Source organism: Talpa europaea (assembly GCF_964194135.1).
Source record: "Talpa europaea genome assembly, chromosome: 1".
In the NCBI taxonomy this organism is placed as follows: Eukaryota; Metazoa; Chordata; class Mammalia; order Eulipotyphla; family Talpidae; genus Talpa; species Talpa europaea.
The window spans coordinates 107,523,305-107,541,079 of NC_140073.1; the positions used below are offsets into that span (position 1 = coordinate 107,523,305).

At 39.9% G+C, this 17,775-nt stretch overlaps 1 protein-coding gene across 2 annotated transcripts in view; it reads left to right on the top strand.

Annotated features, from left to right (window-relative positions):
• CERS6 (ceramide synthase 6) overlaps positions 1-17,573 on the top strand; it is a 258,769-nt gene extending 241,196 nt beyond the window's left edge. The window contains exons 9-11 of one of the 2 annotated variants that reach the window (XM_084251563.1): positions 13,236-13,392; positions 13,944-13,967; positions 16,993-17,573. In XM_084251563.1, the coding sequence (XP_084107689.1) occupies positions 13,236-13,392; positions 13,944-13,967; positions 16,993-17,145 (334 nt within the window). In that variant the 3' untranslated portion in view covers positions 17,146-17,573. The remainder of the gene's footprint in view (positions 1-13,235; positions 13,393-13,943; positions 13,968-16,992) is intronic. The other variant, XM_084251564.1, reaches the window with a different exon arrangement.
• Positions 17,574-17,775: the final 202 nt, after the last annotated feature.

Below are 17,775 nucleotides of genomic sequence, written 5' to 3' on the forward strand. Positions count from 1 at the left end.
CTTGTTATGGTGTTCACTTGGAACAGCTTCCAGAGTCACTTTGTATGAGCCTCAATGTGGAGTCCCCTCCCCTTTATAGCCTGCCATAATAATAACTTCATTTTCAGGGGCCTAATATTTTCATCCTTTCTCAGTTGCATGTCTAATGCTTTGGCTAAAACTAAAATCTTGGCAGTAAACAGGCCAAAAACAATTATCATGGCACAGTGCACTGAAAAATTAGGCCTATGGGTATAAATACTCTAAGGCAAGCATGAGGAGCAGCAGCCCTGCTCTGTGTCTACGCCAACATCAGTGTGTCCACAGGGATACTCTGTGGGCTCTTAAAGTGAGAGCCCTGACTGTTCTCAGTTTCCTTGGATTGAAATTGATTAAGAAGCCCCCGTATTCAGCACCCTGGTACACTTTAGAGTTCATAAGGGGTCAGCAGATGGAAAGCAGGTCAAACACACACAGTTATGGCACTCTTAGAGCTTATGCTTAAAAGTGGGAGGCAATGAGATCATGGGGAATTATCTAAAATGAAATAGACACACATTAAAAAATAATTCATAGGAAGAAAGCAGATACAGGGAACTTCTGGTGCCAACTCCCTGAGGTGGGAACAGTGTTGGCCTCTTCCTGGAATAGAAAGAAACTTGATAAACATGGGGAAGAAGGTAGGAATTGAGACAGGAGAGATTTGGATGAGGCACTTTTGTGGGCTGTGGTTAAGTGCTTGCAATTTTATTGTAATTGCAGTGGGCAATCATTTGAAGATTTAAAGCAAGAGAGTGATTCTAACAATTACAATTATCCCTGAAACCTCTCAGTGTCACAGCTACAGAACAGTGATCCCTACTAACCCCTCTACACTCATCTCTTCCAGATAGTTACTTATTTGGAGCTTTCATTGCCTTTCCTGGTGAACTGATTTTCATTTGTATCAATAACTTATATAAGGACGAGTTTTTCCTAGGGCCTCACACTACTTAGGACCAGTGCTAACCTTCCCAGTTAGAGAAGCAGGCAGCTCACTCCCCAATTTTGAATTTGCCATCCTGACAGAAGACGCACTTAAAGTTAAATGAAGAGAGAGTTACTAGCCATAACCCCTGAAGAGTTGCTTTCCCAAAACCAACATGAAAATTCTCCTTTATGAATCTCCCCTGGTGTTTTAAACACCATCAGCCAGTGTGACCTATCTTAAGAACAAAGGATATTTTCATTAAGTAAAAATCTGTAATGAATATTGTTCTCCTTTTAGCAGCTTAGATACTAGTGACCCAGGTCATTGTCATGTAGTTGGTGAATCTCAGACACTCACAGGCCTCTCCTTGCTAGGAATCTAATAGACCAACTAAGCATGTACTTGGGACACAAGCAAAATGGATCTCATATGCATATGCAAGCATATATAAATTAATATATATACCTATATATATTTAAATATTTTTATATTTCAACAAAAATTGATTTCACTTCCCAAACTAAAAAAGAATTTTTAGGAATTTTTTTGCATTGTGCTGATATGGTTAGGAATCTTTTTGATAGGAATTATGTGTGGGCAGAGCTAAGGGCACCATTGTCTTTTCACACTTTGGGCTTCTCTATCTGCCCTATGGCCAGTCTCCCTTTTCTCCCTTGGATTTATTGTCTGAAAGATTTGACAAGCTCATGATTCATATCCTCTCTTCATTTGTTGCCTCTTAAATGTCATTCAGGTACACACATTATAAATGACCTATAATCATCATGTTTGCTGAGAGCAGGAATGGGTCAGTAAAAGGTTATTCAGAATTGTTTGTAGAATTTAAAAAATTGTTAATAAGAAAAATAGAGAACAAATGAAAAGAAAGTCTATAAAAGCAGTTCCCAAACTTGTTGTATGTTGAAATTATCTGGGAACCTTTAAAAAACTCCCCCCACTGGGCTAAACCCCAGACCATTTACATTACAATCTCTGGAGGCATGTCACAGGTCTTAACATTCAATGCCACTGCCTAACTGGCCAGGAGCAGCCTCCAAAACAGGCTCATTGAAGCACATGGGACAAGGTGGGAAGTGGAGGAAACAGATCTCTGAATAATGCAGATGAAGGAGAATTAGTTTTACAGTGAAAAACAATGACAATTAAAAACTGATTTTGAACAATCTTAATCTTTTATGTATTATATACAACTCTAATAGTTGTATACATTTTATCAGTTAACCAAAAGTTTGGGGTAAAAAAGGGTATTAGTAGAAGTGCTGCTGTAGCTTCCCCCCAGACTCTGCACCCTAACAGTGGGGGGCCCCCTCTCTGCCATCATTTCCAAGTGTGATCTTAGTTTGTGAAAGAGTTGGGGTGATAATTTGACAGACCTTTCTGGCCTTCTGGGTCTTTCTTCTGGACTTGTTTCTTTCCTCTTTGAGTACCATGTTAAAAGATTCTTGCTCAGACACATGTGGACCCTAAAACCAACAACTGGGGCTCAGATTCAAGTTCCATTGCTTATGTTCACCTTGGGCTTTCCTAACGGTCTTCAGCCCTGTCACTCACCTGGTACAGGAAGCTGGAACTTTGAGGAGAACCACATCTGGCCAAGTAAGACTTTAGTGGAGGTGGCTTTAGTGAAAATATGGTGTGCTTTTTGCCCCAGTGAGACCTTCATTTGCTTTTATTAGCGCTTGGCTATTATCATTCCCACATAGTTTCCTCAGATTTTAACTTAATGTTTGAATAGATGATAATACATATTGTAGTAAAATATTCAATATAGAAAATTTTATGGGGTATGTTTTTCAACCACAAAGAAGAAAAAAATACATCCCCACCCCATGACTCTGAGATTATCACTGTTCATAGTTGGATGGCTTTCTTTCTAATATTTTGTATGCTTAAAGTTATCTGTTTTTCTCTACCAAATGGGATCATTTGGCAAATGCTGTTTTATTGCTTTGCTTTTCTCATTTGACATTGCCTTCTAAGCATTTTTCCATTTCATTAGTCTTCTACAACATGATTTTATTGGTTCCACAGTATTCTATCTTATGAAAAAGCCATTGTTTATTTATCAGTGCTCTAATTCTGGATGTTACTTAGGATCATTCCAGTGGCTTTCTATTATAAGTAGCATTTAAATGAGTGTCCTTATGGATAAATCTTCTCACAAAGTACCACAGGTTCACTATATATGCACATTTTAATGTATAATGTAACATTACCCATTAAATAGAATATACTTATTTATATTCCAGTCCTAGCTTCTCAACTAGATTATGAGTTCTTTGAAGTCTACTAGTATGTATCCCACATAATTCCTGGCAGTGTTCGGCATACAGTACAAATTTACCTTTCATCATTACCAAATAATTAACAAGCTCCTCTTGTGTTTTTGCATTCTTTGGGTAGATATCTAGGAGTGGAATTGCTGGGTCATATGGTAGATCTATCTTTGAAGCTTTGAGGAACCTCCATACTGTTTCCATAGGGGTTGGACCTGTCTACATCCTTTTCATCTGCATCCTTGCCAAGACGTGGTTCTGATTGTTTTGATGTGAACCATTCTCACAGATATAAGGTGGTAAATCATTGTAATTTTTTATTTCTCTCATGATAAGTGATGATGGACATTTTTCATGTTCCTGTTGACCATAACTGTGTGTCTTCTTTGGAGATGTATTTGTTTTTTCTACTCATTTGTTTTTGATTGAGTTATTTGGTATTTTTTGTTGAATTATAGGAATTTTTTGTAAATCTCAGGTATTAGCACCTGTTCAGATGTATAATGTGCAAATAATATTCCCTCTTTCAGTGGGGTGTCTTTTCGTTTTATGAAGTTTCTTTCACTGTGCAGAATTTTTTTTTGAATTTTTTTTTTTTTGGTGGGACCCTCACCGGTGCCTCACCCAGCACCGGGAATTGAACTGGTGCTGCAGAGGCTGCGGGAAGCCTCACAACCCAGCACTCAACCACTGCGCCACCCTGGGATGCCCTCACTGTGCAGAATATTTTTAGTTTAATGTAGTTCGTTATTTATTTTCACTTTTGTTTCCCTTGCTTTTAGAGTTAAGTCCCCAAAGACATCTCTGAAGGCAGAGTCTCAGAGTATTTTGCCTGCATATTTTATGGTTTCCTAACCTGGAGTTCTGATGCCTGTGCTATATACAGTTTCTAAGATGATGCTGACTCGCTTCTAAATAAAATGGGTGGAATTTGATCCATTAATATTTAGATGCTTACTTTCTCCATGAATCATGATATTTTTGGAACCTTCTCAAATAGGTTTTAGGAAGCAAAAGAATAGTATTCTATCTTGCCAGTGGAATAGGATGCCGTAGGATGATTTCTGGACCTCCCTTTTAGCTCTTACTTGTAAAAAGTTCTACCATGCATACACATGCTGCTCTATTTTGATGTTATTTATAAAACTAGAGAAGACCAGAGGGAGAACAAGAAATAATATCTTTTGATTAAAAACAACAAAAACTTCTACGTTGTGACCTTAGATAATTAAATACTATTTTGGAATTTTGATCTCTTCATCAGAAAGTTGGTAATTTATCTGTCCTCCTACTTTACAGACTGAAATGAGCTCAGTCTAGTAAACTTGAACATTCTCAAACATCTTTCAAATGGGAGGAAATTTTACATTACTCAAGCTCTCTTGAAACAAATCCTTCCTGGATTAGATAGTAACATATTTTCCTAGTGCTTTATCATCCATCTCTGAAAGTTCTCATTTGAAATTGCCACATAGAAATCCCAGCATGTAGGCTTGAAGAAGGTGGTCACTAAATGGCTGGTCCTTCTCTAGAAAGGATAGACACTTCACTCCTGTGGGCTGCAATCAGGAAATGACCTTGTACCCACTGCACTGCAGACCCCTCTGACCTAAGAGCCTTTCCTACACAGAAATTGCTATTTATTGCTAATGAGAAAATAGAAATGGCTTCTGCCCCCAGTGACTACCTAAATGGGAAGCCAACATGCAAGATACTAATTCCCAAGAAGCAAGTCAGGGCCAGCCTCTCTGTATTCCTTTTGCATATGACTGCACTACAGATAAGCCCTTCCTACCAGGCAGCTTGGTCTTCCCTCTCCAGTACTTTATCATAGTCCAATGGGGTTTCACCAGCCATGTTCAGTGAACTCTAAGAATGCCTACTTTTTTCTACTTTGACTGAGTTCATTGATTAGACTATGAAATTTTAAAGGGAAAACAATCTTACAGCTACAATTCCAAATTAGTATGTGTTTTGCCTTTGTTTCCCCTTACTGCTACCATTCAAATCCCCCAAAGGAAGGGAAAAGAGATAAAAAAAAACAAAACAAAACATGGGACCCCATTGCACACTGTGAGCATTCTCCACCTCTGCCCAGGTGGCTTAGCCTGCTAGGGATGGTGCCTACCATGGACAGAAACAAAAAGCAGTGCTTCAAGGGAAGAGCACACATATTTGGAGAGGTCTCAGAGCCTGTTCTTCTGTTCTGTGCCTAGAAAGTGGGAGAATGATACTCTTCTGAAAAACTGGAAAAATGATTTTCTGAATTTTTACTTGCCCAGCAGGCACCAGCCTTATTGAATCTTTTCTTGAAGAATATTTGGAGATACATGTCCAAACCTTTTCAAAGAGAAATGCAAAGAAAAGGGCACAAGACTGGCTCTCCCATTTTCTGAACTAAATTTAGATAGAGATCTTTGATTTTGTATCTCAAATATTTCATATCTATGACAAGTTAGTAGTGAAAGCATTGTATGATGTTCAGTAATGGAGATCATTCTAATGGGATTTAAGGGGCTGAATGGGGTGGGCCAGAGTGGGAAAACCAGTTACATAAACCTACATGAATCGTTTCAGCAGGTAAGGTCTGATATAGCTACCAGAAAACAAATTATAAACCAAAGAAGAAAAAAAATAAGGAAAAAAGAATGGAAAATGACAGACCAAACACAAAATAGGCTGAAGCAGCAGATTTGTGTACTTTCTGTATCTTAATGTGCCAATGGGTTGTCCCAGTGCATGGGCCAAGTGTGAAGAACTAAGTAAGGTCTGGGCGAGCTGAGAAAAGGGTGGGCTTAGAAATAGTAGGGCCAGAGGGTCCAGACCAGTATACCATGGGTTCAGTAGCAACTCTCTCCACGTTCTAGATCTGACCTTACCAAAGTTGTTTGTATTCCATTTGTAAAAGCAGGGATAATAGTATCTACTTTGAAAAACAAAATGGACTTTAGCCCATAGGATTCGTTTCATGAGGATTAAAGTCAGCACATTAAGTCACATTAAGTCAGCACATGTGAAACCCAAACCCAGTTCCTGGTGTATAGGTGGTGCCCAGTAACCATCAGCTTCTGTTACTACAGTGGGTATCACAGGGATGAGAAAGGGCAGAGTGGAATAGCGCATGCGCAGCGTTCAGAACAGTGCTGGGCTGTGATAATCACCCGTTTCACGCCATTACAGAAAACCAGGCCAAAATAAATGTCCAGCAGAGGATTGAAAACAAGCATGTTGGAATTAGATTTGTGATATTGTGATTTATAAGAAATGTATCTTTGCTCATTCTAAATACATTTCTCATATATATTTGGTGTTCATCCACAATTCCTAGCTCACAATTCCCAAAAGCCATGGAATTTCCTAAGTGTGGAGAGTGATAAAAGTGTCTTGTTATGTGAAGAGGTAACATTTTTATGTTCACAGCAGCTTTTGTCCCCTTAATTAGAATTTTATTGAAATATCATTGCTTTGTAACATTATATTAGTTTCAGGTTCATCACTGAGACCCAACAAGTGCATATGCTACATTAAGGTCATCACTAAAAGTCTAAATCACCCTTCACCATGCCATTATCCCTTTTGCCTCCCACCCCCCTTTCTTTAACTTCTAATTGGTCTTATAGTCCAAAAATTCATTTTTATTTCATTTTGTTTATATACCACATATGAGTGAAATAATGCTGTTTTGGTCATTTTCTACCTGGCTCGTATCACTAAGCATGTAATTCCCTCTGGGTCCATTCATGTTGCTGCAAATGGCAGCTCTGTGTCTTTCGTATAGTTGAAGTCTTGTGGTGTATCCACCACACAATGAGGTACCAGTGGTTTACAACACTGTATGTAGGCAGAGATACGGTATCACACATCTTCAGATGTTATGTTACAGATGTATGTATGCCACACCCACCACCAGAGCACCCATATTCCTTCACCATGTCCAGTAGACCCCTCCTAAGGATGGGGGGTGGTTGCCAGAAATACCAACCTAGTGATTAGAAGGTTGGAACTTGCAGTCCCACCCCCAGAGAAGGAAGAGGGACTGGAGGTTGAGTTCACTTGGCAGTCAATGGCTAGTGATTTAATCAATCATGCCTATGAGTCCCCATAAAAACACCAAAAGGAGGGACTTCAGGGAACTTCCAGGTTGATGGACATGTAGAGATTTAGGGAGAATAGCACATCTGGAGAGGCCATATAGAAGTCCTCGCCTTCTCCCCCATACCTTGCCCTATACATCTCCTCCATCTGGCTTTCCCTGAATAATATCCTTTGTAATCATTGATCTAGTGAGTAAACTGGTTTCCTGAATTCTATGAGCCATTGTAGCAAATTTACTGAACTTTTATTTTATTTTTTTAAAGATGTATTTATTTATGCATACAAGAGCTAGGGTACAGGCCAGAGATGTGGGGGGTGAGAGGATTCACTAGAGACAGAGCAGGGAACAGAACAGGCAGACTGCTGAGGGGAGCAGCGGGCGAGTCAGGAGAGGTCTGCTGCGCCATGTGGGTTTTTCCCTGGCCGGCTGGGGATCGAACTCATGCCGCAGAGGTTGCGGATTGCTTCATAGTGTGATGCTTAACCCCTTGTGCCACCAGGGAGGCCCTACTGAACTTTTAGAGCTCATTCTGGGGATCCCTAATTTGTAGCTGGTTGCTCTGTAGCCCCAGTAATAACCTGGTCTTGTGTTGGTGGATGGTCTTAGGACACTGTGCCCTTAACTGCAGAATATGTTGCCAACTCTCTGAATAGGTAGTGTCAAAATTGTGTGGAATTTTTGAATACCCTGCTGATGTCTGAGAATTGCTTGTTGGTGTGGGGAAGCCTCCATACACTCACTTTGGAAACTGGTCTCAGGCCCTATTTCAGGATGCATCCTGAAGGATGTAGCCTTAGCTACAGGCACTGAACTTAGATGATCAGGAACAAAAAGGCAGAGCAGGCTGTCAAGGGGTTGGAAATTCAGCAAATGAGGCACCAGGAGGATGACCACTAATTTTGAGGAAAACATCTTCCCCAGCAGGAAGTCACAGTTAGACATTTACGTGATATAAGGGACCAATTCCTAATAAAGAAATTCCTAAAACAGAAAAATAAATGACTGGCCTCATGTCTTCCTCGGGAGGGAATACAGCAGAACTGATATGTCCATTGCTAAATAAATGAAAGATGCTTCATTCATGTTCAAGTTTAGCTTCTTGTTAGAGATACAGAAATTATTTCTGCCTGCCACAAACTTCATGAATCCATTATTCATGATAATTAGAATTATCTAGCCAGAAACTGTCTACCTAAAAGTGAGCTTGCTGACAAACAGTCTTGGGGAGGAATCTGAGCTGTGGGTGAGACCTTCTTATTAAAGGAAAATCGCAAGCACGGGGTTCATTCTACCTTGCAGCCGCCTTGACTACCCAGCACTAGACCATGATGTTATTTAGGAATATTTGGGCTTAGAAAAATGAAGACCAAGTGCTTCTAATAGTGAATTCATTACCTGATTCCTTTCCAGGAGATAAGTGCCCATGGTTTCTGTTTAGAGTAATTTTTAAATGCTTTTCTGTCAACAACTATTTGAAAATGAATGAAACATGCCAGCTGGTTACTGGTGGTCTTTAGGTAGAATCTACTTTACATTCATGTTTTGTGTGGGTCAAATGAAAAGACATGCCAGAGAACCAAACCTCGTGAGCTATACTGAGGCATTTCTGGGAAAGCAAAGATTAGACCATTCAATAGCTCTGAGATGATGAACGCCCTAATTGTGACCACAAGGCAGATTTGAGTTTTTAGTGTACCCTTGCTTCAGGCAGCACTCCTCAAAGTGGATCCCTGACCCTCACTCTCCTACACTCAATCATGGCTCTCTTTGGATAATTGATATGGGTGTGCCTACATACTGTTGTGGTTTTTTCATGGCTCTTTCCAGAAACATACAATGCAAGGCTCAGACAAGCATTTTGGTGGGGACAGAGAGAAGAGGCGCAGACAAACCTTGTGGTTGCTTGCTGGGACCAGCACCATGTCTCATCATCAACACCCACTTGTAACTCATTCACACAGTCAGATCCCCTGGGCTTCTGTCATCTTTAATGCCTCAACCACCCTATGTGATCCTACCTTCAAATCTCTGGAGTAATTTTTTTACCAGGTACTCCCCACTAGGACATGAAAGAAACCATGTTAGGATTCTGAGATCTTTCTTTAATATTCCCCAAATAACAATCTCAGCCACAGTCCACTCACCATTGGCATTAATGATTGATTGTAGGTAGATGATAACAGTCAACTCAAACCCATAATATCTCAAGACAAAATAAAGAAATGTCATTTTTCAAAAATTGATGCTAAAAAAGAGTCACATCAGCACATTGCCGTGAATTGCTTGGCTCTCTGCTCTGCCCTGTGGGCATCACTTCTATTGAGGATCATTCAGGAAGAAAGAAGTTCAGACTGGAACCTCTTCCTTTCATAGTTTGGCAGGATTCTTAGAAGGAAGGGTGTAACCTGAAGATGCTGTGGTTTCCTTGCTGGGACCCACACTTTGGCAGAAAGGTTCTGGCAGAATGGACATGTTGGAGCATGCTTTGTGAATGCATAGTGTGCCATCTAGTGGCTAAGTGAGCCGAGCTTTAATGGAAAAAAAAGGTGGTGGGTTTTTTTTCCTGGTGCCTTGTACCTCTAAACAATCCATCACTTGGTTTGAGCAGCAGTAGTGGGGTTTATGCTATTACGTTAACCATTATTTGGGAAAGAAAAAAGTCTGTTTTTCTAGCAGCCATATATTGGACCCGAAGTATTATTGGGGGGGGGAAGAATATGGATATTATAATAATTATTCAAGTGAAAGGGTAAAGATGGGCAGCATTTGGCCAACAGAGGACTTCTGCCACTTTTATTTGTTGAGGTATAGTTCACATATATATTGTACATCACAAATCTTCAGTTTATTACTTGATATATTTTTATGTTTGTAAAGTTTTACAAATAATCACCACTTGAATCAGGATATTAAGTGTTCCCAGCAGCTTCCCTACCCCTCCCATCAATCCTCCTTCAAAAATACCCACTGTTCAGTACACTCACCATAGATTTGCAATGGCACCTCTAAAGTACATGCTCCTAACCCTAGTCCTCTGAGAAAGGGTAAAATCCTGCAGTCACTATTTTAATAGTTTGCCCAAAAGGGACAGTTTCCTCATCAGAAACATTTTGTGGCCAAACAAAGGCCCTGTTTCCTGGGCTTTCTGGTTTTCAACGTCCCCCTGGCATAGCGATCTCTGCATCTAAATTTCTGAGATACTGTTTTTCTTACCACAGTTCTAACTAAGAGATATATCCATTTGCTGCACTAATTATATTTTCCCAAGCATCTCTACAGGCAGCCAAGTCAATATTCAAAGAAATTCTATTATTTTTGAGCAGCGTCTCAGGGCTACCACTGATTGTCATGGCAAAGCCTGTGAATTTTGATGCATTGTTTCAGAAATTCATGTAAATGCCATGTTACCAGTGACTGTGTGACACCCTGTTCAAATTAAGCCAAGCAGAAGCTAATGGTCAACCTAAAAATCAGCAAAGGCTGATTTATAATGTATCGCATAATACAGTGATGGTTACTATTGCTATTTCTGTTCAAACGAAATCAAGTTCTTTTTGAATGTCAGAATGTACAGTGTGTCAAGAAGCAGACTGCTCTAAAATAAAAACATATATTATTATTCTAGAACAGTCTGATGTGCATATCTGTTTATTTGATCACTGCGCAGATACATAATCAACCAACCTACATGTCTAGAGAGCCTGTTACTTGTAGGTATATTGTGAGGCATTGGAGTTGGAAAAGCATAAGTTGTGTGGGTCCTTCCTTCACTGCCCTCGAATCAAACCTTCTAGACCTTTGATTGACATGCAAACTGGTGTCTGACTCTGACCTGCACATGGTGTTAAAAGGATGACTCCCTTTTGGGAAAATAAACAAGGCAAGAAGATCGGCATTAATGTAACTTACTCCTTTTCATAAATTACTTTTATCTTTATCTAATTATTTGACGGCTTTGGAAAGCTGAAGAATGTAAAGAAAAAAATAGGAAATTCCTTAATCTTACCTCAGAGAAAATCTAGAATGACTGAATGAATAATTCCTTTCTTCCCCTCTCTCTCATATATATGTATGTATATTACCAAGTTGAATTTATATGCCTTTTCCTTCTAAGACATTCTTGAAACATGTCTGATACTTTGAATGACTTCATCTTTTCTGGAATAAGAACAAAAGCTAATTTTTAACCATTCCCAGAAAATTTGGAAAATTTATGGTTTTCTGTTTTTAAAGTAGATGTGGAGATTTATGTCTGATACTTGATGTCTTTGACTTCCTACACAGTGAGCATTTATCTAATGCTATTTTATTATTTAACACTATTCCAAAGCTACAGAAAAATATTAAATATTAACAGTGAGGCTGGCTGTCCATGGACTGTTCCTTGTTTCTGGCTACAAAGGCACCGACTTAGGTGTTTATATAATAACAACTGCTGATTTGAACTTGTGAAAATCATATTAAGTCAGTCCTTTGAGTTCTAATTTTAAAACATCAGCAATAGGGAATTGAATAGTTTTTAGTACTTTGAAATAATTAGGTTTGTACCAATTTCATTATGGGTGTGTGGTTCGTTTATAGATTTCCCAAACATCGATCATGGGTCAATATCCTTCCAGTGAATTGTCAAATTCCATTCTGTACAACTGATTTTTAGAATTTTAACATCTCTGTTATTGTCCGTTGTTCTTTAGAGATAGCTGCTGTGGCAGTTAGAGATAAACTCTGTTCATTCATCTCTAGTTCCTAAGTGAGTTTTGTAGTTTTTGTTTTTTGTTTTTTTGTTTTTTGGTGAATTCACAGGTGCTTCCTCCACCTTTCTCAAAGTGCTCATTGTATTCTTCCTTCCCTTCTTTTTTAAAAATTGAAGTACCACCTGTTTACATCCTTGGTAGTGTTTAGGAAGTATAGGATTTTCTCCCTCAGGTGTAGTCACGGTAGCAAACCCACCATTATTATATTAAAGCTATCTGTGTATCTGTCTTGTGTGAGTCAGTTGTGTCTTAAATTCAAGAGTTGCCATCCTTCCCCCTAACCTCGAGGTATTGCCCGCCTACCTGTCCTGTGGGGCCCAGCAGAGTGCTACCGTGGCAGGGGATGGAAATGCTTACATGAGTTTTGTCAACAGTCTCAGGTCTCCAAGCCAGCCTCAGCTGAGGAGGAAAGCAAGAAAGCCAAAGAAATTACAAAATGTTGTTATGCTTCTTCTCTGTGGCAGCAATAGGAGTCCCCAAGGTGGGTCATCTCCCCAAGGCATTGGAGTGAGCACCACAGGCACCAAATACCAAGACCAGCCCCATGTACCTGTGCCAGGTGGCTGCTCCCTGCTGCTCCTGATGATGGATCACAGGGAGAACCAGTCGTTTCAGATGTGTTTCTTCATCTCAAGTCCACCTCCTTACAACTGGGTGCACTCATCACATGCTAATAAATTTGTTTTAAATTCTTCCAGTACTTAAGACATCATTTCAATGTGATATCTTCTGATTGTTAATTCTTTCCCAGGGGAAAGTTTACAAAATTGAGGATACTCAGGGGCTGCCCTGCTAGATTATAAAGCAGCTGAGAACAGGCATTAGGTGTTAAGCATATTCTAACCCCCATTGTGCTAGGCAGATAGTTTAAACTTAACAGTGTTTGTGGAACCAATTAATCTTTTTTCTTGCAGTGGAATGGTGTGGAATGGTGTTCCTTGGACTTACTTATTCACATGTGTTCTTCACATTTATTAAAGACCAAAAGCAACTTCGAAGTAAACTTGGACTGGTCAGCTTACAGCCCATCCTTACAAGGAGAGACGGGGCTTGCTGACTCTGCTTCTGGCAGTAACTAGATTTCTGTTGAGGGTATAATGAAAAGTTGCGCTCAATGATTACTTTCTTCTTTTCTTTAGGGTGTTAAATACCACATTGTTTGAAAGTTGGGAGATCGTTGGACCTTTCCCTTCCTGGTGGGTTTTTAACCTGCTCCTGTTGCTAGTACAAGGCTTGAACTGCTTCTGGTCTTACTTGATCATTAAAATAGCTTGCAAAGCTATTTCCAAAGGCAAGGTAAGGTAAAACACATGCTTTACAATATGTCCCTTGAAAGTTTGTTTTTGACTTTTCTGAATTCGCAAGAAGACTGTTATTTCAAACATCATCAAAACTGGTACATTTTTCCTCAAATTTTGCATAACTTCCTTGAAACATTAGCCAAATTGTCATTTCCTCTATTTCATTTTTTAAAGTTTTAGCATTATTTCGCTGATGATGATTCCCAGTGCTCTGCATTTATAACTTTAGATTTAATGCTATATTATTTGTTGTGTTCTTTCTCTCCCTCTCTCTGTCTCCCTTCGTCCTTTTCTGGTTATACTTACACTGAATAGAAATTTAATATAATTCCTTCCTGCTATAAGAAGGGTTGCTTGTTGCTATTTACCCTATGATTTTCTCAATAAAATTTATTTAAATATTTTTAGTTAAAAATGGAATCATAAAGCTGGCTTAACTAAAGCTTCTTGAGTCTTGCCCTTCTGTGTTGTGCAGTAACTTTTCTGGATCGTTCTCTGTGATATTTTCTTACATTATTTGTTCTCTTCCTCCTGCCACCCTGGAAGGCTGGGAAGTGGAACCCTTTACATGTAAGTTTCTCACACCTTTCTTTCCATCCTTGTCCTCGGTGCCACTTTAGCCTGTTGAGGGGCGCTCAGATGCTTTTGTTTCCATGCATGTTGTCCTCTCTAATCTGTTGGCACTGACCAGATGCACTAACCGAGGCGCAGCCCTCACCAACTATAAAGGATACTAGGAACAGCTCAGTTAATGTCCTTTTGTGTAAGCTTCTATTCCTCTAAATTTGGCATGACCCAACAGAGAAGAAGAGGAATTGCTTTTGTTGGTGTTTGACATGTTGGCCAAAAACCAGAAATTGACCAAAGTGAAGTATGCGAAACAGAACTAAGTTAGGGAGAGGATCGCTAGGGTCCAGATGGAGGACTCACAATAGTACATGACACCTTGTCCTCAGTGAGCTTCCTCCTTCCGTAGGGGGCTTAGGACATCTTATCATGTAATATAAAACCAATTCTCAGCATTACCGGTTGCATAAATCAAAAATATTTAGATCAATTAATTGCTTAAAAATGGAAGTGTTTCTTTTTCTCTGTGACCTCTTACTCTATAAAATGAACATGTTTTTCTATTGAAAAATGTTCCTGTCCTCATTTGGATACAAATTAAATCGATGTGGACAGTATTGTCAATAACTGAAGACATAGGGCACTGTGGATTAGATTACTTGTGTCCTTATTGCATTGCCATTTCCACCAGATGTATCGTCTTCTTTCCAACTTATTCCTTCAACTTTATAAAAAGACAAGCGTTAATTTCATTCCAGATCTCAGGCTTCAGAATATCTCAACTGCTATTGCTAGGACAGTAATGTTCATCTTGGCCATGAGTTATGGACTCTGTTTGGGTATTTTGAGACATTCTAAATTATTATGGACTCTGTTGGGTATTTTGACACATTCTAAATTATTCCTCTCTTTGAAGGTAACATAAGTACAATGCAATTAAAAATAACCTCACTAAGCATGCAAATGTAAATTAATCATTCTCTGAAACTGGAGTTTTCTTTCCTGTTAACTCTAAATTTATAACTAATGGATTTCTAAATGTAGAGGAGATATACTATAATGCTGTCTTTGTGACCCATGGTCTTTAAAGTTAAAGTATCCTATAATCTAGTTGTTTTGATGTTTCAGTATCAAAATCTTCTTGGAGATGGTCCATGTGCATTTAACCTCATTTTGGGGGGCATTGGAATAAGAACCATTTTTACTATATTTACACAGTCATCTCATCTCTAGTTAGAAAGGAACAATAGTTTCCAGCTCTTTTTTTTTCTCCACCCCTGCTCACCTAAGAAAAATGATGTTCTGTTGGTAATGGTGGCTTTTCAAGTTGGGAGGGCAGTGGGTGCTGGGTTCCCAAGCTGGGAAACAGTCATAGCATATGACGGGAGGATGTGACAAAGCCCCAGTTAATTCTGACTTTGTCAATCTCCCCAGCTCACCTCCTCAGGAATCACAGGTGCCAACTAAACTGGGAAAAACTCTGTGAAGCCAGGCCACGAGGTCCCTATTGCCACCCCACTTAGAAAATAAATAAATGGGGCCTCCCCCTGGAGGCTCAGCGGTTGAGCGCTGGGTTGCGAAGCTACCGCAGCCTGTGGAGCGCTGGATCGATCCCCAGCCACCTGGCGAGGGTCCCACGTGGCCGCAGACCTCTCCTGCCGCCTGCTGCTTCCCTCAGCAGTGTATTTCATCAGTCTGCCTGCTCTGCTCTCCCCTCTGGCTCTGGTGAATTCTCTCACCCTCCTGTGCTTCTGACTGTACCCAGTGCTTGTATAAATAAATAAATAAATCTAAAAAAAAAAAGAAAAGAAAAGAAATAAATGGTGCTCAGTTTCTCAAAGGCCTGCTGAGTAAAAATGCTTGCAATTTAGACTTACAGGGTAGAAAGGTCAAACTCTTAATTTTAAGAACAGCAGAGAATTTTTTTTTAAGATTTTATTTATTTTTGTGTAAAAGAACTGGGGTGTAGGCCAGAGGTGTGTGTGGGGGGGGGGGGGGTGAGAGGATTCACCAGAGACAGAGTGGGGAGCAGAACAGGCAGATCTACTGAAATACACTGCTGAGGGGAGCAGCAGTCAGGAGAGGCGAGTCAGGAGAGGTCTGCTGCACCATGTGGGTTAGCTCCCTGGCTGGGGATCAAACTCAGGCTGCTGTGGGCTGATGCGGTGATAGTGCTGAGACTTAACCAGTAGGCCCACTGTTTCTTTTTTTTCCCCCTAAATTATTTCCTTGCTAAACAAGAGGATTTTTTTTCATTCTTTAAGTATGGACTTACATTGTGTTGCCTTATCTCGCCATCCTCATTATTCAAGAGACTGGACAATTGAAGAGCCCTGGAACAAGGGGAGCCCATTCATGGTGACTCAGTCAGATCTCCTTGGGAGATTCTTTAAACTAGACCTCACCCACAGGCTCCCAAAGTGCCTGCTGCTCACCCAAAGGCTCCCAAGGTGCCTTCTGCTCATCTACAAGCTCCCAAGTTGCCTTCTGCTGCCATTAGTTGTCAGGTAGTATGCAAAACAAAATTTCTATTTAATTTTAGCAGACAATAAAAGAAAGACATAAGATAATGCATTACAAAGCCAAATTAGAGTGTGTTTTAACGATCTAACCCTTAGAGTGGTTAAAGGGGAGAGCTGACTTTTAAACGATTATCAAGAATATGATCACCATAGAGTAAATCAGTCTATTCTTGCCGAATTCTCTAGTGCTACTCCAGCAGAATAGTATGCCGCTTTGCAAGTAAGAATGGGGTTCGGGGTCTCATACATTCTGAATATGAAAAGATACCTTATAGAGGGCAGCAGATCTAGACACCATGGTGCCTAAACCCACCTGCATTCCTGATAACTGACGGCCAGCCACATTGTAAACTTCCAGTGAAGAACTTATAGCAGCTTTTCTCCTCTTTGATCTTTGGATCTTTTCATTTGGATTGTCCCCCCTCGTGTATGATTGTATTTCTGAGCATGCCATATCTTGATGATTTCTTAAGAGCTAGTTATACTTGCCTCCTTGTTTTTCACAGGTGTCCAAGGATGATCGAAGTGATATTGAGTCCAGCTCAGATGAGGAGGACTCGGAACCTCCAGGAAAGAACCCCCACACTGCGACCACCACCAATGGGACCAGTGGTACCAATGGGTATCTCCTGACTGGCTCGTGCTCTGTGGATGATTAATTACTCAAAACTACATGTCCTGAACAAAGTGAACTGTTTGTTCCTGGAAGTATTTAATAAGTCGCAAATGCGGTTCCTTTCATAATATCTCGGCACCAGAAACAAAAATTAGGATAATCAAAGCATTTTGAATAGTGCACTGCCATGTGTCCTATTTGTGAATGATGAAGAATTTCCATTCTGTATATGTAGGCATGCTGTATGTAATTGACACAAGGGAACAGTATTTGCGTTTGTACTGTCTTAGCATATTATTTATTTTTTTTTTGTATTTGTTTGTAAATCTGTGGACAAAAGAGGGTTTCCCCCTTTTACTCTCTGGGTTCATAACAGTGAGGGAGATGCTCCATCTGCTTTGACCCCCTTCTATTTCTGTAACCCAGTCTTCTAGGAGCATCAGCTAAATTTGTCACTCAGTGCAAGCAAGCCCAGTGCACATATTCATACAGCGCCAAATAGGTTTGCTGTCTTTTGTTACAGTGCCCATTTTGAAATTGCCTACTCAGCCTCAGTGGCCCTCCTCCCCATATAAAGTTAAAGCAGGATAAGCTAGGTTTTTTAATTGTCACTCTTCATGGTCAATTAGCGGTTCAAATTATAGAATATGGTTACTGGACGCCTGTTAGGGGT